The following is a 24,936-nucleotide window of genomic DNA, read 5'->3' on the forward strand; positions in this document are numbered from 1 at the left end:
GAAAAGCTTCTGTACAGCTAAGGAGACAATAACCAAAGCAAAGAGACAACCTACACAATGGGAAAGGATATTTGCATATTGTCAATCAGACAAAAGCTTGATAACTAGGATCTATAGAGAACTCAAATTAATCCACATGAAAAAAGCCAACAATCCCATATATTAATGGGCAAGAGACATGAATAGAACCTTCTCTAAAGATGACAGACGAATGGCTAACAAACACATGAAAAAATGTTCATCATCTCTATATATTAGAAAATGCAAATCAAAACAACCCTGAGATATCATCTAACCCCAGTGAGAATGGCCCACATCACAAAATCTCAAAACTGCAGATGCTGGCGCGGATGTAGAGAGAAGGGAACACTTTTACACTGCTGGTGGGACTGCAAACTAGTACAACCTTTCCAGAAGGAAGTATGGAGAAACCTCAAAGCACTCAAGCTAGACCTCCCATTTGATCCTGCAATCCCATTACTGGGCATCTACCCAGAAGGAAAGAAATCCTTTTATCATAAGGACTCTTGTACTAGACTGTTTATTGCAGCTCAATTTACAATCGCAGATATGTGGAAACAGCCTAAATGCCCACCAACCCAGGAATGGATTAACAAGCTGTGGTATATGTATACGATGGAATACTATTCAGCTATTTAAAAAAATGGAGACTTTACATCCTTCGTATTAACCTGGATGGAAGTGGAAGACATTATTCTTAGTAAAGTATCACAAGAATGGAGAAGCATTAATCCTATGTACTCAATTTTGATATGAGGACAATTAATGACAATTAAGGTTATGGGGGGGTCAGAAAGAGGGATGGAGGGAGGTGGGTGGGTCCTTGGTGTATGTCCCACTTTATGGGGTCAAGACATGATTGCGAGAGGGACTTTACCTAACAATTGCAATCAGTGTAACCTGGCTTATTGTACCCTCAATGAATCCCCAACCATCAATCAATCAATCATCAATCAATACTGGAAAATAAAGAGAAATAATCACATATTATTCTTGCATTTTCTACATAAATTGAACTGAGGTAAACCAACAAGTTAATAAATGGCGGTTGCTATTCATATAAGGAAGTTCAACTAAGAGCTGAAAAGTGAAAGACCTACTGGGCGGCGTAACCCTAACAGTGTCAGTAAATACAAGCACGTGCCTCTATCAGAGATAAACACAGTATAATAAATTACTTTAATCGTTAATAAATATCTGTGTGTATTAAAGTAACAAGTGAAGTGTTACTATCACTTTCTAATGGGAAACTTGGTAGTGGTTTGTTTTGTTTTTGTTTTTCCTCATAATAGTCAGTTGTTAATTGTCTTAGGTAGGTTAATTAACCAGTAAATAGTTAAGTAGATTTAGTTGAACATCAGCTGGGGAGGGCAACATTATCTCAAAGAGAAGGTAAAATTGTAACAGAGGACTTGAAAGCCAAGGAGATATGGTTTGATGCTTTAGAAGAAAGGGATGCAGCTGTTGGTTTTTTCTTTCCTTCTTGCTCCTACTTTGTATGACATCTCAGAAAACGAGGAATACTAACGCTAAAGAGAACAGAGCGGGCAGAGCGCAAAGAATCAGAGACCATTTTTAGAGAGGCTCTCCTAGGGGAAGAGACATCCTGGGCACCTGAGGCAGGTGATGACGCTGCACCCTGAGAACCTCGGAGTTCAGGCTGACGGAAGGAATTTAAGGAGAGAACAATCACACACATTTTGGGAAATGCACAATTACATATCTGTAGAAATATCTGCCCTTTAAACAACTGCTATACAATTATCTCATTTAGTATTGTCTAAAATTGCTTTAAATGACTATTTAAATGAAGAAATAATTTCTATATGAAAAGCAGAGAAATCTGGGAAGTCACCTAAAGTCTCTCCTACAATGGAGAGATTTTAGTTTTAGTTTGAAAATTAATTAAAACTTTTCTGGGCTCAAGTTCCTCATCTATTGAAAATAGGTAATAATATTTCTACTTCTTTCATGAATTTGTTGTAATAATTTTTTAAAGGAATCAAGAAAAAATTTTAACTCATGAAGATCTGTAAACACTTTTGAAATCATTACGAAAATATTTGTTGAAAATATCAATACATGCTGAGTATCAATGACAGTCTCCACTTTTCAGCTAAGGAACACTTACGACATGCAACTTATATTTGGTACTGGAACAAGAAAATTATAGTGAATAAGGGTTTAATAGTTTTAATGTTCTAGGATAATATAATTAGATCTGCAATTAGTTCTAGAACAATATAATTAGATCTCACGCAGTAGCTTGTGATATTGTTTTTTTTAATAAACAGATGGACAAATAGGGTTGCCTGGAACTCAGTTACATTTTTTAAGCTCTGACATCTGAAAAAAGAAGAAAAGTTTGCTGGTAATAAATATTCCTAAGTATATCACTGACCCCTAAGTTATTATGCAATTTAATTAATAATAAATCCATACCATATTGCTGGTGATAAACTATGTGAATCTGAGGCTCTCCTGGCCTCAGTTTCCACATCTGTAAGCTTGAATATTAATAGTACCTATCTAAACTGGGATACTAAAGGAATTAAGTGAATAGTGTCCAGAGAAATCATCCAATAGATTTTAGCTATTCTACATTACAAGTATTTTTGTTAGGAAAGTTTATATTTGACTTGTTTTCAGTTGAACTGGATATTGAACTGGATATTTGATTAGTATCTATAACACAAAGTAATATTTCCTTTTCATATGCTAATGGAAGTTGTTGCTATGGGAATGGTGAATAAGACGGAAAGTCATGATGAAAATTAGAACTTACTCTGAATTTTCAATGAGAATATTTTCATAGGGTTTCTTCAAGATTTGCCCGTGTGTGATTTCTGTTCTTTCTTTAGATTACCAACACGTACAAACTCATCCATTCAGACACCCACTCTTGCTCTAAGCCTTTCCCAGGGCTGTCCTGCCTCAAAAGCCCTTCCTTCTCTTCTCCGTCCTTCCCATTTCTCCTCCCCCAACTATCGCAGTCTATGGTGACTCTGACCGACATCGCATAGAGCTTTCTTTGTTAGCTGCCAACACCATATTGGTTAATATGTTAGAAAACTTTACATGGGTCATGTTCTTTCCCAAGGCAAAAGTGTGTCCTTCTCATCTCTCTCTGTTTTCCATACTATGTGTGCATACCCAGAATCAACATCTGCTGAATCAAACAAAAAAGTAAGACCAGTCAAGAATAAGCCCTAGGATCAGAAAGGAGCTCGAAGATAATATAGGGAGATACCATAATAAACGTTTCCATCTTTCCACATCCTCCTCCAGAGATTATCTCTGCTTGAATGGTTTTTGTAATAGAGAACTCACTACCATCCAAGACGTCTATTCTCAAGAAATTTTAAACATTAGGAAGCCATGCCTGTGTGGGACACTGGAAATCCAGCACTCAGGCAACAGATATCTCAGTGTTCATTCCAACTTTGAGATCTACCTGTAGTTGATATAATACTGATAATGATCAATAGTTGTTCTATTTAATCTACTGCATAGTAAATGGAGAACAATGTTTAGTCTGCATACACAAGGGCATCAATCAAGGAGAGATTCATTGATTGAGGGATAAAGACAGAAACTATGTGAAAAATGGCTTTTTAGGTGATCAAATTTCCTGTCTCTGTAGTAGAAGACTGCTTCTCAAGGCTAATGTTAAAAACAGCTAATTAAAATTAAAACACTACAGTTCGGAAATGTTAAAAGTAATTGAGGAGAGGAAAGATGGAAAGTTAATATTTCAGTTAATAGTTACTATGGAAATTTAGCATTTAGTTATAAAAAAGTATTCTGAAACAACATACAAGTACTGAGAGGGGATGAAAGTTAAGAAGCACATAGAAACAGGCCCACTTGTCTTTTAAATGCAGGTTAGAATGCCTCTTCACTTAAGAAGTCTCTATTATACATAAAGGTAGAGTTAATCTTTGGACTGGTTATGTTAGTAAATTTTTGGAGAAATGTTTTCGGAATCCCTTCTCTATAGAGTCAAGATTTTATAGTCTATTATGGCAAGACACAGGGACAAGCTTTGGTATCGCTCAGTCTTTTATTATCAAGGTTACTTAGCTGCTGTCTGACATAACCTAGGAAACAGGGAAGAAAGTCAACAGTTTCTTTGCTGTTGAGCAAAGAAAAGTATTCAGAAAAGCATATAATTAAATACCAAATTTTTTGGTGAAAAATCACATGCATTACTAAAAAAAAAGAAAGAACCTAACATCTATAAAATACAACCAGAGGCATATAAATCAATAGTTTGGGATAAAATAAAAAACAGAAGAGGATAGAAGTAACGTTTTTAAGATGGACATATAAACAAGGGAAATTTACAACAATGGGAGATTTAGTAATTTAGCACTATTTTGTTACAAACAATAAAAGCTATCTATATTTAAATAACAGAATGGAGAGAAAGTGTGAATAACCAACAGTAAACAATAGAACATTCTTTTCGACTTACAAATGTACTTGCTAAAGTTCTTCTCTGTCACTTTACAACTATTAGAGTTATTCCCGCTGACAGAAGGAGCGAGGCCCAGCCCAGCAGTCTTGTTGCTCAGGGAAACACAATACGAAAATGACACACAACGGGAAGGGGGAGAAACAAACATGTCATTGCAAAGGGAACATCAGGGCTGTAAAATACACTTAGTAACATGAGAAATAAGATGTATAATAAAGAGAAAAATTATTTTTGATGTAATATTTTCCTGAATAATTTATCAGTATCAGTTCGTCAAGGAAAGAGAAGCGCTATGGAGACGGGTGGAACCCAGAACGCTGCTCTGTGGGGCTGCCTCTGTCTCTCGAGTCAGCTGCCCTTGACAGTGGACTCCAGATTGTAATCTGGGCTAACTAACAGGTAGAGATGTCTGCTTTCCCAAGAGGAGGACGGGAAGGTACAGTCTATTAATCGTTCAATAGCACGAGAAGGTCAACGAGGCTAGAGTGAGGCATGGGTTACACCAAAGCAGAGATTAATGTCACCAGGCCACACCCTGCCATTCTTCTTGTCTGGAAGAAAATGATGTGTTACTTTTTTTTTTTTTTTTTTTTTAAGTACACAGGCTACCCCTGTCCTCTAGATCCTGCTAGAATAAATGCTCTGGAATGTGGAAATAATACACCGGCAACTAGCATGGGGCTCAGCACACAGTAGGTGCTGAATCAATATTTTTTGATAGAATAATATTATTTTTGACAGAATGAATTTTTTTTTATCATGTCTGACATACATTAGGCCAACTGAAATGACATCTCCAGTGATAACCATGGATGCCGTGACCTACTTGACTTGGGAGACCTTTTGCCCAGAGCAATCCAAAAGTTTTGTAGCAAGCTTTGCAGTTTTGTTAAAAAGTCCAAGATCAGGCAGATCAGACCAAGAATGCTGGCCAGCTGAAGACAGCCCCAGGAAAGCAGGCTGTGGCCGGTGAGAGGTGCAGAGCGGACCTGTGGGTTGGCAGTGAACCGCACGCCCTCCCATCAACAGTGTCAGCTGCTGAGTGTTTACAAACCCCTTTAATTAAAGGTTATCTGACAACTTGAAAAGGCAAAAATATATAAATAAATAAAATAAAAAATAAAAAAAGATGGTATCTCTAGAGTGTATTTCTCAGGAATGCTAAAGTTAAAAAAAAAAAGCAATAACTCAGAAAAAAAACCTGAGTTCTTTCAAAAACTGCCCCCTGACAGGAGGCTTGCCCTGGTCAAAATCACCATGGAGACACGAATGGCGCGAGTGCCGCCTTGTTCATCCATCTCAGTCACACGCCAAGGACCCGGCACACAGGGGGAGCGGCCGCTGCTCCACAGGCCTGGGGGAGGCAGCAGGGTCTCTACTCCTGTCTTCTTCTTAACCCTAAGGGTACACTTTTCCGAAGGGGCAGAATTTTCAAAAGAAAAGAATTTGAAGGGGAGTGAAAATGTAAGTTGGAAAATAATTAGCTGACAAATTATTCCAGAAACAAAGAAGACCATAAAGGGAATAATGAGAAAATTAACCAAACAAAAGTAAAAGTAATACAAAGAAAAGATGAAGAGAAAAGCTGCAGATAGGCAGGCAGGATTTCCAGCTTTTCACTGCATCTTTCCTTCTACTGCCTACTAATAAGACTCTGGTTTAGAAGCATAGGCCTGGAATCACACTGGTGCAGACTAACATAGGTCAAACTTCTAAAGAATGATCACCACAGACAGAAAAGCCACACCTGAAGGAAGAGAAGGGCTAATTCTTCTTCAAAGAGAGAGAGAACAAGAAAGAAAGAAAATTCTGTCAATTAGTGATTGTCCAATACGAACCAGGCATGACACAGGAATTGTATGCATTTTCCTTGACTTACATGGTACAGATTACCTTGTGGCTAAACAGATGGTGGAAACAGGAAGCCCAGGAACCTACATCAGGTCACACAGGAGGGAGGAGGTTAACCAGAACTCTAGCCTAACTCTGACTCCTTCATGTGAGGGGCCTCTTCCCCTCAGGACACTGCCTGTGACATACATTTATTTAGTGATTTAAGAATGACAATATTAGATTTCTCTTCAGGGAGTAACTTCCCAAGACTGTATTTTCCATTTAGCTGTGTCTGAATTATTGATTTGTTTATAGTTGCTATCCTTTACTATAAAGATGGACGTTCTGTTTGAGGAGTAAGAAGCCTATTTGCATGAAAGTTTTCTTCATGGCAACTATATCATACATCAATTAAAATGAGCACAACTTCCCAGGCCAGGTGCTGCACAGGACTCTGATGCCACGTTCCACATCTGTGAGGATCTTGACAGAAATCACAGATGACGTGCCAGGCAAGCAGCTGTCTCTGCACCAACACACCTTGCAAAAACCCTCAAGGCTCTCAGCCTACTATACTGAAAATGTGTTCAGGATAGTGCCACAAAAAGAGGGTGCAAGAGAGACCCACGAAGGCAACTGTGAGTGGAGCAGCCAAAAACAGCACTGGGTGGTGGTCTTTTAAAGAATGACACTGCCCCAGGACCACGAGTACACCGAATCTTATTACTGTTAAGCAGCTGTACTAATCAAAACTTCTGTAGAATATGACATTACTAATCCAGTTAAAGGAGGAAAAAGGCAAACATTTTTCTTCTTAGAATTTATAATTAACAGAAGGCCAGGGAACACCATCTCCCCTAGCACAGCACTTACCTCTAATAACATGCCGTTTCTCTGGTTACAAAGAATAACCTTTTCGTTGTCTTTCTGATAAAAGTTACTCATATAGTATTGGCATTGTACTAGGGAAAAGATGAGCTGAGCTGTTTTCAGTAATTTGTCTTAATTTTATAAACAAAGAGCAATTAGAATACAATCTTATAACCTATTAATCTTTCCACCTGTTCCTCAGGTGTGCCCCAACATTGTTCAGAATAGGATCAATAAATGCACAAAGACTTCCCTGGGAGGCAGTGGAGTAGCTAACACCCCGGGGCAGATGCCCAGAGACTTCCCTGTGAGTAGTGGAGTACCTAACGCCTCAGGGGCAGATGCCCAGAGACTTCCCTGTGAGTAGTGGAGTATCTGACGCCCCAGGGGCAGATGCCCAGAGACTTCCCTGTGAGTAGTGGAGTACCTGACGCCCCAGGGGCAGATGCCCAGGGACTTCCCTGTGAGTAGTGGAGTACCTAACGCCTCAGGGGTAGATGCCCAGAGACTTCCCTGTGAGTAGTGGCGTACCTAACGCCCCAGGGGCAGATGCCCAGAGACTTCCCTGTGAGTAGTGGAGTACCTGACGCCTCAGGGGCAGATGCCCAGAGACTTCCCTGTGAGTAGTGGAGTACCTGACGCCCCAGGGGCAGATGCCCAGAGACTTCCCTGTGAGTAGTGGAGTACCTAACGCCCCAGGGGCAGATGCCCAGAGACTTCCCTGTGAGTAGTGGAGTACCTAACGCCCCAGGGGCAGATGCCCAGAGACTTCCCTGTGAGTAGTGGAATACCTAACGCCTCAGGGGTAGATGCCCAGAGACTTCCCTGTGACTAGTGGAGTACCTAACGCCCCAGGGGCAGATGCCCAGAGACTTCCCTGTGACTAGTGGAATACCTAACGCCCCAGGGGCAGATGCCCAGAGACATCCCTGTGAGTAGTGGAGTACCTAACGCCCCAGAGGCAGATGCCCAGAGACTTCCCTGTGACTAGTGGAGTACCTAACACCCAGGGGTAGATGCCCAGAGACTTCCCTGTGACTAGTGGAGTACCTAACGCCCCAGGGGCAGATGCCCAGAGACTTCCCTGTGAGTAGTGGAGTACCTAACGCCCCAGGGGCAGATACCCAGAGACTTCCCTGGGAGTAGTGGAGTACCTAACACCCCAGGGGTAGATGCCCAGAGACTTCCTGTGAGTAGTGGAGTACCTAACACTCCAGGGGTAGATGCCGAGAGACTACACTGGGAGTAGTGGAGTACCTAACGCCCAGGGGTAGATGCCCAGAGACTTCCTTGTGACTAGTGGAGTACCTAACGCCCCAGGGGCAGATGCCCAGAGACTTCCCTGTGAGTAGTGGAGTACCTAACGCCCCAGGGGTAGATGCCCAGAGACTTCCTTGTGACTAGTGGAGTACCTAACGCCCCAGGGGTAGATGCCCAGATACTTCTTGGCAAAGCACTGGAGTACCTAACGCCCCCGGGAAGGAGGAAGGGAGATGCAGAGGGGTGAAGAGCTTGAAAGCCGGAGGGCCTGGGGTGCAAGAAAAATCATGATGGATTTCCTGTCGACATGGGCGGTGGCGGGTGTGTGGGTGGGGCAGGAGTCCCCAAGTGTTCACTTGTTTCTCTCAAATGAACTAGAGCAGTTGTTCTCAACTTTAGCTGACATTATTACCCATAAGGAAGGTTTTACAAACTTATTACCTGGGCCCCACCTCCTAAAAATTCTGATGTAATCAGTCTTAGGTAAGGCTCATACATCAACATATTTTAGAAACACTTCACGTATTCTAATATGCAGACAGTGTTGAAAACCACTGACCTAAAATAATTCACAAATGCCAACAAACGTAAACCCTATCAGGAAAGGTTTTAACATATTTTAACCACACCAGAAGAAAAGATCCTAAAGTCTCAAAACAGCAGAACGTGAGGATATGGCTAAATAATAGCAACAGTCATAGCAGAAACAAAAGCTCTTCTAAGACTGAGGAAAGAAAAGTGAGCAGAAAGACCCCCGAGGGCAGGAGAGCGGTGCTGATCAGCTGTGCACGCTGGGCTGTCACCAGCCTGGGGCCAGGTGTGCAGGAATACACACCCCCACATTCCTGCCCCATTTCACAGTTAAGGAAACCGAGACTCAGATATGTGAAGAAACTTCCCTAAGGTCAAACCTAAAAGAACAATGATAGAACTTGACCACAGGCCTTTCCCAAGTCTAAAACTTTCTTCTCCATATTTTCTGGAACATTTTTTAAGTACTTGCCAACTTAACACATGGGTGCTGGGCATTAGCTTTGTTCTGAGACAAAGTACTTCAAGACAAAGTACCAGAAGAAAGTATGATTTTAGCAACATTTTCCACTGGAGACCCTCTGAAGAGCTCTTTATAAGGGATATATCGCACAGTGCCTAGCTATTAAGCTATCTGACAGTCGGCAGTAAATAAGTAAAGAGAAGAATTATATAATAACATCCAAGGAGCTTGCAGAGGACTGAGGGTAAGGACCGTGAATGCAAAGCAGACTTTAGAATGAAGGACCACACCCACAGACTGACCAATCCGCAAGCCTGTGCAGACAGACTCAGTAGGGCCTGTGTGGGGAGGGGGCCTCTTTGGGGTCTAGACAATAGAGAGACATTGGAAATGCTGGAATTCCTATGTGTATATATATGTATTCCTATATATATATATCTCCAAGTGATAATCTAATCTGCCAAACTGGAAAACAAACTACAAGGAAAGAAAACTGTATCGAAACAATCATTTCTCAAGTAAAATTAGGAAAAACCAATAACCCAGAAACATTATAGATAAATCTACATCAGACATATTTGCCATTTCCCCAAAATAAACTGTAAAGTTAGGAGTATTCTTAGGTTAAATCTGTTTTTAAAACTTTTTAAAAAATTACAGTTCTAGGGCAGCACCTGTGGCTCAGTGAGTAGGGCACCGGCCCAATATACTAAGGGTGGCAGGTTCTAACCCGGCCCTGGCCAAACTGCAACCAAAAAACAGCTGGGCGTTGTGGCAGGTGCCTGTGGTCCCAGCTGCTCGAGAGGCTAAGGCAAGAGAATCGCCTAAGCCCACGAGTTGGAGGTTTCTGCGAGCTGTGATGCCATGATACTCTCCTGAGGGTGACAAAATGATACTCTGTCTCTTAAAAAAAAAAAAAAATATATATATATATATATAGTTCCAGTAGAGATTTTCAAAAAGATGAATTTAGTAGCTGATAAAGATGAATTTAATACCCTCCCATCTGGGGCAGATGGGCATCATTACGTCCTAGGAGTGGGGTCTCATTTTTAGCATATGTCACGGCTAACAATAAACATTTATGGACTATTAACTTCCCTCAAGGTAGAAAACATATCCTCGAATTTAAATGAACAAATTCAAGAGTCAAGAAAAACATAAGAACACTATCTTATTCTCTTACAAAGCCAAGTATCTGGTTAAAACTGTATAACTAGATGAAATGCACAAATGGATAAGAAAACATTTATAAAATGGAACAAAAAGAAAAGAAGGCTAGACATTTAGAAAGTTAGCAGAGGGGCCTTTGATGTGGTGTTAAATTGTGTTTAAATTAAGCAAACGAACTCAGTATAATTACTTACTTAGTAATATTTACTTTATAAAACATTTAATTGTCCTGAACCTTATTTTCATTTCATATTTCTTTTAGCCATATTTGGAAGCCCAGTGTGAGTATGTGTGCACCTGCAGGTCCATGACTGCGTGTGGCAGTGAGTGGACGGGCACACTCATTGTGCTACAGTTCCTAGCTCGTGATGTCTTGACGTTTTTTGTTTTTTGGTACGATGACAATTAGTATAAATGAAGCTATAAAGAGTGTCTACAAGGTAATTCTTGATTTCTTAAAAAAAACTTTCATTGATTTTGTAACTTTTTATTCTTCATAAATATTAGGACAATGGCTCCTTACTTACCATAATCTGTGATTTTACAGGACACCAAGTACAGCTCTTTTAGGTTTTGTCCTTCCTTTGCAATGACCTCCACGCACCTGAAAAACACACCAAAAAGTGGTGAGTTATACTAATGCATTTCAAGGTCACTTAGCCAAGATTTAGCAACAAATGTAACAGGAAGAGGTCACAGCTCTCTTCTTTCAACAAACCCCTTCCAAGTGTTTCAGGAAAAAGTATCACATTCCCTGCTTTAAACTCAAGTGCTCTAATACCTAAATGTCTTTAATTAAATACTGTTATGACTAGTGCAGCTTTTAAAACAAAAGAGATGCAGAGGAGACATCCCCATATTTCTTTAAGAGTAATGCTGCATTTGGTAACAAATGACTAGCAAACACATGCTATATAAATGAACACATATCATTTATGTAACGAAATAACATAGAGCAGTTCTAATAAAACTGTTGAATATACTGAAATTTGATAAAGTTGAAATAAAGATTTTTGTGGAATTTTATTTAACGTAAGAAAAATATGGCCTAAAAATCTAACTTTTATAAATTAGAGGTGAAAGAAAAATCTGAATACGTAAGAACTTTTACTCTAAAATGTCTTATGCTTGATAGTTTAAGTGAATTGTTGCGCTTAGGCCATTTTAATGATACACATATAGATAGTTAAAATTTAAAGTCTTTTCTGACTTCATTTACATTAAAAGATTTGCAAATGGTTCATGCTTCTCTAATAGCCCGAGTGGAAGTTTTAGTACAGAACCAAATAAACCTGAAAAAATAATGATTAACAAGCCTATCCATTTGGGGGCTCTGGATCCTATAATATCAGAAGACTGCGTGGTCATACCGACATAGGGGCCTATGCACTCTTCAAGGCAGCCCATGTTTTAATCTTTATAAGTAACAGTTAAGTAAAAGGGTAAAAGCAAAAAGAGTCATTAACCTTTTCTAGGAAACAAGGACCAAGTAATTTGATGCCTGTGTGCATAATCCATCAAAAACTTACTCGGAATCCATCTCTGTCTCTCAGAGATTTTATTTGCTGTCTGGCTTATTTGTAGGTATCTTCATAAAATGTCAGGAATTTATACAATTTTACTTCACATAATTCATTGTTGAAGGTTAAATAAGTTATAAGGAAGATTTATCTTTCTTTTAAAATATTTTTCATAGAATTGTGTTTTAATAGAATGATAAATATTTTAGGTTTCCTCAGAATAACATGCTTTTTTGACTATTAAAAAAGATTTATGGTAAAATGGAAAACCTTTCCTATGACTATGACAGAAACCTAAAATGGTAACACAATGAAATTATGAATGTTACAGATTATTGTGAAGGGAAATTTCAAAACCCAATTCCCCGTGCCATTTGGTTTTAATGTAACATTTGAGTAAGTTCACCAAAAAAGAAAGGGTAATAACAGAGATGAAATATTACCAATAATAACATTTTACATACAATTTTAAAACCTAACTTTTACATGCTAAGAGTAAAAATAAGACTCCAAATAATTATAAAATCTTAAATAATTTTAAAAAATGACCACTTTCCGTCAAATCAAAAATACTTATCTACTATCCTTCTCCATCACACACCAAAAATATTAGCAGATCCAATATTTCAGGTCCACCAAAAATCATTAATTGTGTTTCGTTTTCGTGTTCTATTCAAATAGGTTAAAACATAGGACTGCATATTTGATTACAAAAAACTCTAAACAAAAACAATGTCCTATCTGTGCTGTCTACTTGATTTTATATTGGATATGCTACAAGTCTATGTCAACACTGACGACGGAGAAACTACAAGCAGCAAATTACACAAATCAACTGTACCGTACAACCACGGGAGATGCCACTTGATGGGCAGTGAGAACTAGTATTTACCTTAAAAGAGAGAGCAGTCCCTGGAGGAGACTGTCCTAAACTGTGAAAGGTCATGAGCATGGCACTGTTTCCCCATGTGACAGAAAAAACTTTAAGAAGTCTGGACCATTATGAACAGATATCACAAAATTAGTTTATTCAAGAGATGAGCAGTAAGTATTTTTCAGACAATAATGGAAGGGAGGAACATAAAATGAAAGCTTTTCTAGAGCATCACCAAGGATTCTTGCTCTGTTCCTTTTGCTTCCAGGTACACAGGTTTTCTAAACACTGTGGATCACCCCGTATCCATGGCCAGTGGCCTGGAAGTTATGTACAACACAGAACCATTCGTTGAATAAGAATTCATAGAGGAAAAAAAGCAGTCCTTGGAATATTTGTTGCAAAATATTAATTTCTCATCTTTCATGGATAGGTTATTTGAGGAGAAGTTCTATGAATCTGGTCTATGAATAATAATAAAACACAAAGCTGAGTGGATGAAATAAGTCAATTAAACAGCTATTGTTTTGAGAGTTGAAAATGAAAGTGGTTTGTGTTATCCCGTTACAGCAAATGGGTGGGAATGGAACACCACCTCCTTCCTGTCCCTGGCTGGTGTCTGAAGCCTTATCATTCATCCCCGTCCAGTGTCCCAGGCAGCAGGTGGTGACAGCAGCCCAAGATGAGAGACCATGGGTGGTGACTGCCCTTTTCTCCTGAAACTTCGGGTCCACTTCAGAATATATTTACAAGTACAGAATGCAAGTCTGTCAAGCCCACTTACTCTAGGTAAGTCTGTGCTTTACAGAATTGTGGTTCAGTCACCACCTTCCGTGTACTAGTATCAGGGCAATTCTCAATTCACTGTATAGTATGTGCACATAAAGTGGTAAATCTTAGGAATTATTTAAACTTTTGACAACAGGCGCTCACATACGTTTTTCAAGGGGTACATTTTAAGTGGCACCAATAAAAGAGAGAAATTATCGCAAAGGGTTAATCTTGAGGTCAGAAGGAGAGTGACAGAACGGGGGCAAGACATGATTGCAAGAGGGACTTTACCTAACAATTGCAATCAGTGTAACCTGGCTTATTGTACCCTCAATGAATCCTCAACAATAAAAAAAAAAAAAAAGAACACACACACAAAAACAACAACAAAAAAACCTCTGCTTTGTCATCCCCTCTCCTATTCACGATATCACCCAGGACAACATTTATTAATTACAATGATAAACTACAATGTGTCCCTAGGGACAAGCCAGAACCCCCTGACCTGAGGGTCTAGCATTCACAGTTTTCCTCTTTCTCTTGCACACCCTGTCCTCTCATCCCTAAGGACAAACCTCAGAATACCTGAGGACCAACATTCTCTATGGGGCAGTATGTTCAAAGATTCCCCACTTCATGCATAAAATTGTAAGAAATTATAATACTTACAAAAGAACTGTATTCTTATGAAAAGTAACAATCTATATGATTAAGAAGAAATTTATAACATGAGAAAATGGCATAGTGGGGAAATGTTGAATCACATCAAATACAGTTAAAGTGGCCCAGGAATGTCAAACACAGTTAAGCCAAATAAACCGTCTTCCTGAGTTCTGAGAAATCAAGAGGGATGTGTCTTAACCAGAGTATTTTGAATAAAGAATCAAAAGCTGTAACATTCCCTTCTCACCTCAAGGGATGCACAGGACCACTACTTCCCTCTCTGTTGGAGCCCCCCCATCAGCTTTCTCTACAACATGAGTCCATATGAAAAATTCCTCCAAATCTAATGTCCTGGGTTCATTTAAATACAGTTTATTCTGAATTGGCTCTGCTCAGTTTTTCTTGCTTTTATGTTTTGGCAAGGGTCTGAAGAGAATTAAAAAAAAAAATTCTACCATCGTAAATTCCTGAGTACCAGCTGTTACGTACACATATATAAATCCTTTCGGAATACACCAAAAAGGGCCAGGAAACCAGCTCTGAAGTATCCAAAGAAGCCAGAATTATTTTTGATAATAATGTAATTTTATGCTCACTTGGTTTGGGTAATGTTCTAAAATGTATCTGAAACATTCAATGAAATTTGAAAAGCAACAGAAAGGTTACTTTTGTGAGCTTTATAGGATTTTTTTTTTTCAAAGAAGAGAAGGTATTACTTCATTTCAGTGGAGGGAAAATCTGTCCCCATAGCAATAGATACCTAATCACCTGATTTATGTGAAGGGTAAAGGTTAATGAATTAAGCTGTGTAAGCTTCAAAACTATCAAAGGAACCCAAAAGAGCCTTGAATTATGGAAAACAATAGTCCATTCTACATACATACCAAATTTTTATGTTTTTCGTCTCCTACTCAAAAGCTGGAACATGGCATTAGTGACAATTGAAAAGAACTAATGAGGAAATATGACTACATTGCTTGCAATCGGAGTGTCCTAGGAGACCTTGTTACTGTTTGTGATGTGCTTCAAACCCCAAAGAAGCTAATTGGAGCTGCCAGATACTGGTTTGCAAATCTCACTTTAAAGGACAGGCTCAATCACCTTAGAGGTGTGAAAAGAAATGTCCCCGTCAGAGATGCATTAGTAGGTGGCTTGGAAAATTCTGAAATAAAGTTTAGAATGTTCTTTCTTAAGTCACTTTTATATTTGAATAATAGATATATCTTTATGCAGAAGAAAAAAATGTAACAAGACAAAAACAACCCCACAGATTTAAAATAAAAAAGTAGGAAGAATGCCGCAAAGTAACTGGCAAATGAGTGCGACCAGGAGGCAGGTGTGTGCACGGCTGGGAGGACAAGTAGATCACGAAACAAACATCAGGTCGGTAATCTACTGGGGGGATTTACAAGCAGAACCTCACTTTCATCATTGCTAGAAACTAAACAAGCCAACAAGCCAACCTATGTTATGCAGATTCTAAGTGGGTAGAGGCTGAAGACGCTGAAAATACAAATATACATGTGGGAAAGGAGTCGAGAGGGTTTACAGGCAAATAGAGAGAGTGACAAGGTAACAGACTTAGCCGGGTACATGCAGGGAGGCTCACCTGACCAATTCATTTGTATATGTAATTAAACCTATGACTTGAGAACCAGCTGTTGCGTACACACATATAAATCCTTTCAGAATACACAAAAAACTCATGTAAACGATAGCGGAGGCCACCAAAACACCACTTGGCATCTTATGGAAAGAATAATGATATCTGCTTGATTTTTCTAAAGCCTCATATTGAGATTTATTGAAGTATAATCCAATTGTTGTGCAGTAAATGAATGGACATAATTTATAGGTATGCCTTGCCTTCAAAAAATACACAATATAAATGATCTCTATGTGCAAAGATAATTTTACAGGTAAACATTTACAAGAAGAGTCAGTTCAAGAATCTATTAATATACTACATCTTCCCCCAAAAGACTGAAAAGCAATCAAGAATCTATTAATAGGCCTTTCCCTCTTATTGGGTTAGAATGCCATTGCAGCTATGAGCATTACACCTAAGAGGTACTTTTTCTAGTAACAAGACACCTTAATCTTACAGAAATAGCATGAAATAGTTATTTTTATCTTTTAGTTAGACAACTGCACGTGCATGACAAATAGAAGGTTATTTCAGGAAAGTGACAGATGGCAACAAGGTAGTATGTTGCGTGAACTTTGCATTTTAAGGGTACACTTTTTTGGTAAATGCTCTTTTATTCAAGTCCATTAACAGCACAGTACCAAATATACACTTGAGTCAATTTTTTCATTTAAACTTCTGAAGAGATATTTGCTGCAAGGGAGATTTTTTAAAAAGGTTGGCTTGCAATTAAAATGCTAAAGCAATGCTCAAAGCACATTCTTAATATACCACAGGGGCAAAGACTAGGGATGACATGCAAAATGTCACCAGCTCCACCAGTTAACAACAATTATCTTGGGACACTCATTAAATCCTCACTTACCAAATGTTATTCTCTGGAAAGCCAATATGTGATTAGTGAGCCTGAGATTACTTTAAGCATTTGCTTAAACAGTAACAAAGTGATGCCTATTTTGTCACATAGAAAGGTGACGGAAGGTTACAAAATTAGAATAGTACTATTTTGCTGTTGTTTAGTTTTTAATGAGGCATACCACAAGAAATGGCTTGTAAACTGGAATGTTATTGAAACCTGACTTCTATGGGTTTGCATCTTTGCCAACAGAAGTGTTACACCCTCAAAGAAAAGGAGGAAGAGAAGGTGCCTTCATTTGCTGGTTCTTTCTGGACTAGCCTCTCCCCGTGTGCTCCCAGCATCAGATAGCTTTCCTAACTGGGGAGTAAATAGGATTCAGCCCTGAAAGCATAATACAACAACAAATTAATCGTTTTAATATATTTAGGAATGGCTATCACAAACCAACAACAACAGAAATCTTTTTTCCACTCACATAGCAAAAGTGTGAATGCTTCTGAGACTTCTTTAAAAATGTTTTCTAGATAGAATAAAACCCCTGTACATTTTGTTAAATTACTAAGAAATAAGATGGTTAAAGGTTTTCCAAGAAGTAGGTGCAGAAGACTGAACCAACAAACTTCTGATAAACTTGGCTCTGACTTTAATACTTCTAATGTATTTATCCAAATGTCTTGTTCTTAATTTTAGCCATTATTCCATCCTATCCCAACTTCTCTGTACTCTAAATATCATGTAGCAAGGTGAGCTAAGAATATGCAAGAGGCAGAAAAAAAAGATGCTACGCTTTTATATATTTAATTCAACAATGTTTCATTGAGTGTAAACTATGTGTTAGAATACTAAGAGAGGCGGGTAGGGTGGCTCTAACCTGTAACCCTAGCTCTTTTGGAGGCTGAGACTGTAAGATCGTTGAGGCCAGGAGATCATGACTAGCCTGAGCAGCATAGCAAGAGCTAGTCTTTATGAAAACCAGAAAAAACAGCCTGCCATAGTGGTATGTGCCTATAGTCCCAGCTACTGCAGGAGGATGGCTCGATGCCGCAGGGGGCTATGATGACGTCACTGCAGTCTAGTCTGTGTGACAGAGTGAACATTGTATAAAAAAAAAAACACGAAGACAAGAAATGCCAAAAGATATGATATAATAAAGCCACATTATTATACAATGATGAATAATACATAATACTTACAACCTGATGATGGATCAAATAATATTCATTTTTGATATTATTGTTGACATTGATGTCTATACCTAGGAGCTGCAAAAGTATATTACTATTTCTTAACTACTAAGAATCAGCTGAAGGCAGTCATATTTTACAACTAAAGGAAATGCTAGAAAAAAAGGGAAGAAAAAATGTAAAGACAAGATTTTCTAATTTTATTATTCTTTAATGCGAAAGAAATGTAGTTACTTTGAAATAGGAAGTGTTAAGAAACATCCTCCTTCTTTGAAGCTGTTTGGAGTTCCACCAAGTTGTACTGATAATTCTAGGGGAATCCAGAGGCTGCACAATTCTGGTACAGTTACGACAGGTGCTAATATTCTGGCTTATTTTAATAGAGAGGGCAGAGGAGAAGATTTTTATCACCCTACATGTAACAAAAATTTACTATGTGGAAGCAGAAGCCCAGGCCCTTATAAAACCAGAAATATTTTTTTAAATGTAAAATAATGGTCCATTTTAGTAAATTATAATTCATCAGAGGTCATTCTTTTCCTGAGCAAAGGTCAGGCAAAAATCTGACAAGCTCCAAACCACCCCTCCCCAGCACCATTAATAAAAACATTGATAATAAAGTGAAAAATATTTTAAGAGGATATTATCAGGCTTTCAAATAGCTAAAATGAATACCGTGAAATTTAGATGGAATAATAAACTCACAGCGATGATCTCCCGGCACATACCAACCCCTTCTACCCTCACTGCTATGAGTATCGGAAGAAGAGTCTCAGTTTAACAGATAGTATATTTTAAGCTCACCTTTAAAGTTGCTGTGACTTAAGTTACTTTAGTGCAATATAAAAGCACACAGATGAGATTTCAGGCATCCTTCTGTCTTGCACACCAGAAGACAGCCACAGCTCTGCTTTGTGGTGACTAATTGCCTTTTTAACCCCTGTACTCTGGGAGTTGGCCTAAGCTTCAATACTAGTTTTGTGACACAGCCAAAGACGGATGTTCAACACGGACCTCCTGTGACCTGTGTAGCCACGGAGGCAACTCAGACAAGATGCTGACAAAAGGTTTCCTTCTCATACGGGAAGGCACAAAATCTCTTTTTGGATAAGCCAAATTCTCAGAAGACTATAAAACACAGAAGGTAAAGACAATTTATACAAGTTAACAGAATGGCTTCCCACGTTAGCTAACAAGGATTCTAAACATCCCATGGACCTCTCAAAATTTTGTTTGAGAAAATGGTCTTAGCAATATGAACAGCAAAAAAAAAAAAAAAAGATTTAGTTTTAAATGCAATGAAGAGGGTACCTCATTTGATGTCTTTGAAAGCTTATAATTAGATAGCTACAATCAAATACAAAGAAAAGCAGATCAACCTCTCCCTCCAACCGTCCTCCACGTACGTCAAGCACTCATCCTCAGGAGGCCTGCACTTTGCCATTAGTTTTTAAGCATAGCAACTTCCTGGCCATATCGTAAACTAATAAGAAACATTTATAGGTAACTTCATGGAGAGTTTATATCAATACAAAACTAACTGATCCAACAATTAGGAGAACAGAACAGTCAAGGCTGCTTCTTAGTTATCAGTGAAGGATGAGGAAAGAGTTCTAGAGTAGGGAACAAGAAAAGCGCAGTCAGTGAGAACACTGAAATCCACATATTCATTCTGAAACAAGAAAGGAGGAAGATCACCCAGGTTGAGGAAGGAAGATCACATGACCTAATTTGACCAGACTGACGCTTAGCTAGAGTGAACTCTGAATGCTGAGGCTGAGGGATCATCAGTGAATATATAAAACCTGCTTGCGAAGCTCCGGGCCGCACACTGCTTTACTCCCACGCCCCTCTCATGACATACTAATGTCCGTGTCAGGGGTGAATCATCTTTGCTCTAACATTCACAGGAGAGAGAGGCAGCTGGTCATAGTTGTTTTGGCACACTGTGTTTGCTGAGAGAGTTAACTTCTTATGTAAATAAAAAAAGTAACATTTACACTTCTTTATTTCAAGTTTAATAGTCCATGTGTTTCTATAAATGACAATGAGGGGCATCAACCAAGAATCCTCTTATGAAAATTATGCAGTTCATATTTTTTAAATCCCAAAACAAAGATGATAACTGATTTTATTTAATTTTTATTTATCTGAAGGACAGAGACACATAGACACTAAGACTTCCACATTTTCTTCTTAATATTCAAGTAAATATAACAGGATGAGATTTAGAAATTCTAGAAAAATGCTATTAAATCTTACTTAGCTTCTCTGGCTATCAAGCCAATTCAGTGATTCCTTAAAAAGTCCATTAGCCTGTAAAATGAATACACTTCTCAAGGTTTTCTTTCTAAATTGTTTAATTTGTCCAAATAATGCAAAAACTTGGTTACATATAATTTAATTTATATTGCAAGGAGTGTACAGTACATAGCTGCATGCATTTACATACATGATTCTTAACAAATACATTTTGCCCTCACTGATACTGTCAGTAAATTAACAAAAACATAGTTGTTGTAACTGTATTAAGTGAAGAATTCAGCAACCACGTCTCTGAAATGCCATAATCACAAAAACCCAGGCTACTTTGCTTGGACTAGTCACCAGCCTCTCTTGCTGGGAAAGTGAAGGAAAGCTGATGGAATCAGTGTGTAAGACTGATAGAAACCACAGGGAAGAAGTGTTACCCATTTCCTCCTTGCAGAAAGTTGCAAAAACAAGACAGTGAGTAAACACCAGGAAAGGAGAAGGTGCACATTACCTCATTTCAGACAGGTGGGGACTTCCACAGGCAAGGTCATGTCTGACAGCCACGGAAACAAGCAACATTCCCAACCCAAGAACTCAGCTTTCTGTTATTGTTAAAGCATAAATCAAGATGAACAGCATATCTCTCTGGTATATTTTTAAATGCTCTACTGTTGATTATTACAGTTATTGTTTTATCTGTATAATCAACAAACCATTAAAATGTATGCTCAACACAGAAAACTCCTCTCTCAAGCACCCAAATAAAAGAGTAAATTCTGGTATTCTGAAGAAGGAACAAGATTGAGAGGTTGGGAGAAAAAGTTTACTATTTTCAAAAGTCATGAGTGACACACAGACGCTAGAGTAATGCAGACATTTAAAAACCATGTCAAGTAAACAAGCCTGGAGTCAGCTGGTCAGTCCTGCGCTTCTACAGGTCCTGAGGGTACCGGTAATGATAGACTTTTATAGAAAAATAAAGTTAGAACATAAATTATTTTTTGTGATCTTTTATTGAAAGGTAAGCACAAGGTCATCAGATACACAATACCCTTAGGCCATTTGGCAACATTTGGGGCTATGGGAAAAGCAATGGAATTCAGTGGCACACACGCTTTCTCATACTTTGAAAAAGGTGATGGAAATAAGAGGTAACAGCATAAGTCAGTCAGTGAATGTGATAAATACTTAGGAACGTATCAGTTGAATTAAGCTTAAGGAGAGAATATTTTAAAGAGGAAAAAGTAGAGAATTTAACATCTAGCTTTAATTCCACCGGAAATGGACATAAAACTATAAAAGAAATTTTGGAGAAAGCAGGGAAGGTAAAAAACATGACTGTAAAAATAATAAAATCTGGGGCATATTCACTCTGAAGGAATTCATACAATTCAGACTTGAAAAGCTTCTGTTAAGTGGAATAAAATTTTCAGCTTTCAAGAAACCAAAGAAAGAGGGAAGCATAATAATTATTCATAATACTATGAGTTTAAAAAAATCTTATGCTCAAAAGAAAGTACAAAAATATTAGTTACGTTTGAGTTATTTCTGGAAAGGTGGAGAGGTGAAGTTTTAAGAAAATATCAAAATACCCTGTGTGACAGCAGAACCTCCCTAGTTGACCACCTCCCTACAGTGACCACCGCTATAAGCTGACCTGACTGTCATAGACCAGACATGCACCTCATGTACGTGTGGATCAGTCATGTAGGCCTAGCTCCTCACGGTGACCACCTCGTACGTTGACCAGTCTGCTACAGTCCCGTGGGTAGTCAACTTAGAAGGTTCTACTGTATTTAGAAATTGCTTTCCACTTCTTAATACCATTATGGACTTAATCAATAAGAAATTGGCCTCTTAAAATGTTAAAAAAATTGTAAGTATTATTGCATATGCTTAGTAACATAATACAAAATAAAACACACAATATTTAGCTAAATCAGAATTTTACTAAATTTTAATATTTTATGTAGAAAATTAACCAGTTATGGGTAATGAAAATAATTCTCCAATTCTCATACTGTTAAAACTGTATGTGTGTGTACATGTGTACATGTGTGTGCATGTGTACGTGTGTCTGTTCATGTGTATATGTGTGTACATGTGTACGTGTGTGTGCATGTGTAGATGTGTATATATTTGTACATGTGTACGTGTGTGTGCATGTGTATGTGTGCGTGTACATGTGTATGTGTGTGTACATGCGTATGTGTGTGTACATGTGTATGTGTGTGTACATGTGTACGTGTGTGTACATGCATATGTGTATACATGTGTATTTGTGTACATGTGTACATGTGTGTGCATGTGTAGATGTGTACATATGTGTACATGTGTACGTGTGTGTGTACACGTGTACGTGTGTACATGCGTGTGTGTGTACATGTGTACGTGTATGTGCATGTGTATGTGTGTGTACATGTGTACGTGTGTGTACATGCGTATGTGTGTACATGTGTATGTGTGTACGTGTGTGCATGTGTAGATGTGTATATATGTGTACGTGTGTGTGCATGTGTATGTGTGTGTACATGTGTGTATGTGTGTGTACATGTGTACGTGTGTGTACATGCATATGTGTGTGTACATGTGTATGTGTGTGTACATGTGTACGTGTGTGTACATGCGTATGTGTATACATGTGTATGTGTGTACATGTGTACATGTGTGTGCATGTGTAGATGTGTATATATGTGTACATGGGTACATGTGTGTACATGCATATGTGTGTGTGCATGTGTATGTGTGTGTACATGTGTATGTGTGTGTGTACATGTGTATGTCTATTTGTGCAGGATGTAGTACTTAATTTAGCTTCTATCAGTCTCTTTGGTAAAATGGAAATTATAATATCTACCCCTAAAGGTTTTGTGCAGGTGACATTTCATAATGTTTATGAAGTTGCTTTTAGTCATTTAACAAACATTTACTAACACTTTCTGTGCCATTAATTATGTAGATATAAAGATAGATTCCAGTCTCTTTCCACAGGGAATTCACAAACATGTCAACTTTAAATCCTCTGCACAAATAAAGCAGGGTTATTTAGACTGGAATAGTATTTTCTAAAGTACATCTCTAGGACTTAAATAGTTCACATACATAAGAAAGAAATGTGTATGATCACTATGTTTATGTGAATCAATCAATTATATTTTTCTTAGTAGAAAAATGAAGGTACAGTACATTGAGCAGGACCTAGCACATAGCAAGCAATGAAATGTTATGTACATGTTACTATTTAGACGCCAGCACAACACCTAGCACATTAAAAAACACTACCTGTACTAGGCTGAATAATGGCCCCCAAGTACCAATTCATGGAAATAAGAAATGTTACCATCTGTGGAAAAAGTGTTTTTATAGATATGATTTTGAGATGGGGAGATTTTATCCTAAATTATCTGATAGGCCAGAAATTGGTTACGCACTAGTCTACTTTTAAGAAAGAGGCAGATGGCCTCTAACTGAGAAAAGTAGGTGATGTTACCACATAGACAGACTAGAGGGATGTGCTCACAAGCCAAGGACTGTGTGTAGCCACCAGAAGTTGGAAAGAAAAAGAATAGATTCTTCCCTGGAGCCTCCAGAGGGAGAATGATACCCTGATTTTGGTCTAGAAACCTGATTTTGGACTTCTGGCCTCCACAAGTGCAGAGTAAGTTTTTGTTCTTTTTAAGCTACAAAGTTGACATAATTTCTTATAGTAGCTACAGGAAATCAGACCAGTCCCTAAAAATGTTATTAAATTAATCACTGGATTCCTTGTGTGACACAAAGGAATTTCATTTATAAATGTAACAAGCTCATTGCAATTAAGATGATGTAATGGGATAGGACAGAATTTTAAGTTATTATAGAGATAAAAAAGGAAAACAAAGAATGCTACCCTTATCTTCAGCATGAATTAGAATAAATGGCAAAACAGTAGGTTTTTGAAACTTCTTTAGAATAAATATCCACTTTCCTCTGGCATTTTATTACAGAAATTTTCAAGCAAAAATGTTGCAAGAATTGTGCAGCGAAAACCCATTAGACCACTTGAGTCTATAATTAGCATTTTGTTACATCTGCTTTATCTTAGCTGTATCCATCTATCTACCTCTCTATCCATCCCTTTATCTATCTAGTCTTTTACCCTTTTAAAATGCATTTCAAAGTAAGCGCAGACATCAATACACTTCACTCCTAAACACTTTAGCAATCATACGCACCATTAACTAGAGTTCAATACTTCTTCATTTCTAAAAAAATTATTATGGGTGCATAATAGCTATATTTCTTCATGGGATATATGTGAAGTTTTGAAATAGGCGTACAGTAGTGAATTAATCAAATCACGGTAATTGGGGTATTTACCATCTCAGGCATTCATCGTTTCTTTGTGTTAGGATCATTTCAGTTCCACCTTTTTTGTTATTTTAAGGTGCATTCTAACTTACTGACAATACCCACTTTGTTATTAAAATTTACCTACTGTGAAATTTGTGACTGTACACAGATCTCATATGTAATTAGTTGTGAGAAATGAAC

At 38.1% G+C, this 24,936-nt stretch overlaps 1 protein-coding gene across 2 annotated transcripts in view; it reads right to left on the reverse strand.

Moving 5' to 3' along the window:
- Window positions 1-24,936, reverse strand: part of FBXL17 (F-box and leucine rich repeat protein 17) — a 495,184-nt gene that overhangs the window by 163,336 nt on the left and 306,912 nt on the right. For both annotated transcript variants that reach the window (XM_053566502.1, XM_053566501.1), the window contains exon 7: window positions 11,159-11,235. In XM_053566502.1, the coding sequence (XP_053422477.1) occupies window positions 11,159-11,235 (77 nt within the window). The remainder of the gene's footprint in view (window positions 1-11,158; window positions 11,236-24,936) is intronic.

The sequence above is a fragment of the Nycticebus coucang genome, chromosome 17 (genome assembly GCF_027406575.1).
Source record: "Nycticebus coucang isolate mNycCou1 chromosome 17, mNycCou1.pri, whole genome shotgun sequence".
Classification (NCBI taxonomy): Eukaryota; Metazoa; Chordata; class Mammalia; order Primates; family Lorisidae; genus Nycticebus; species Nycticebus coucang.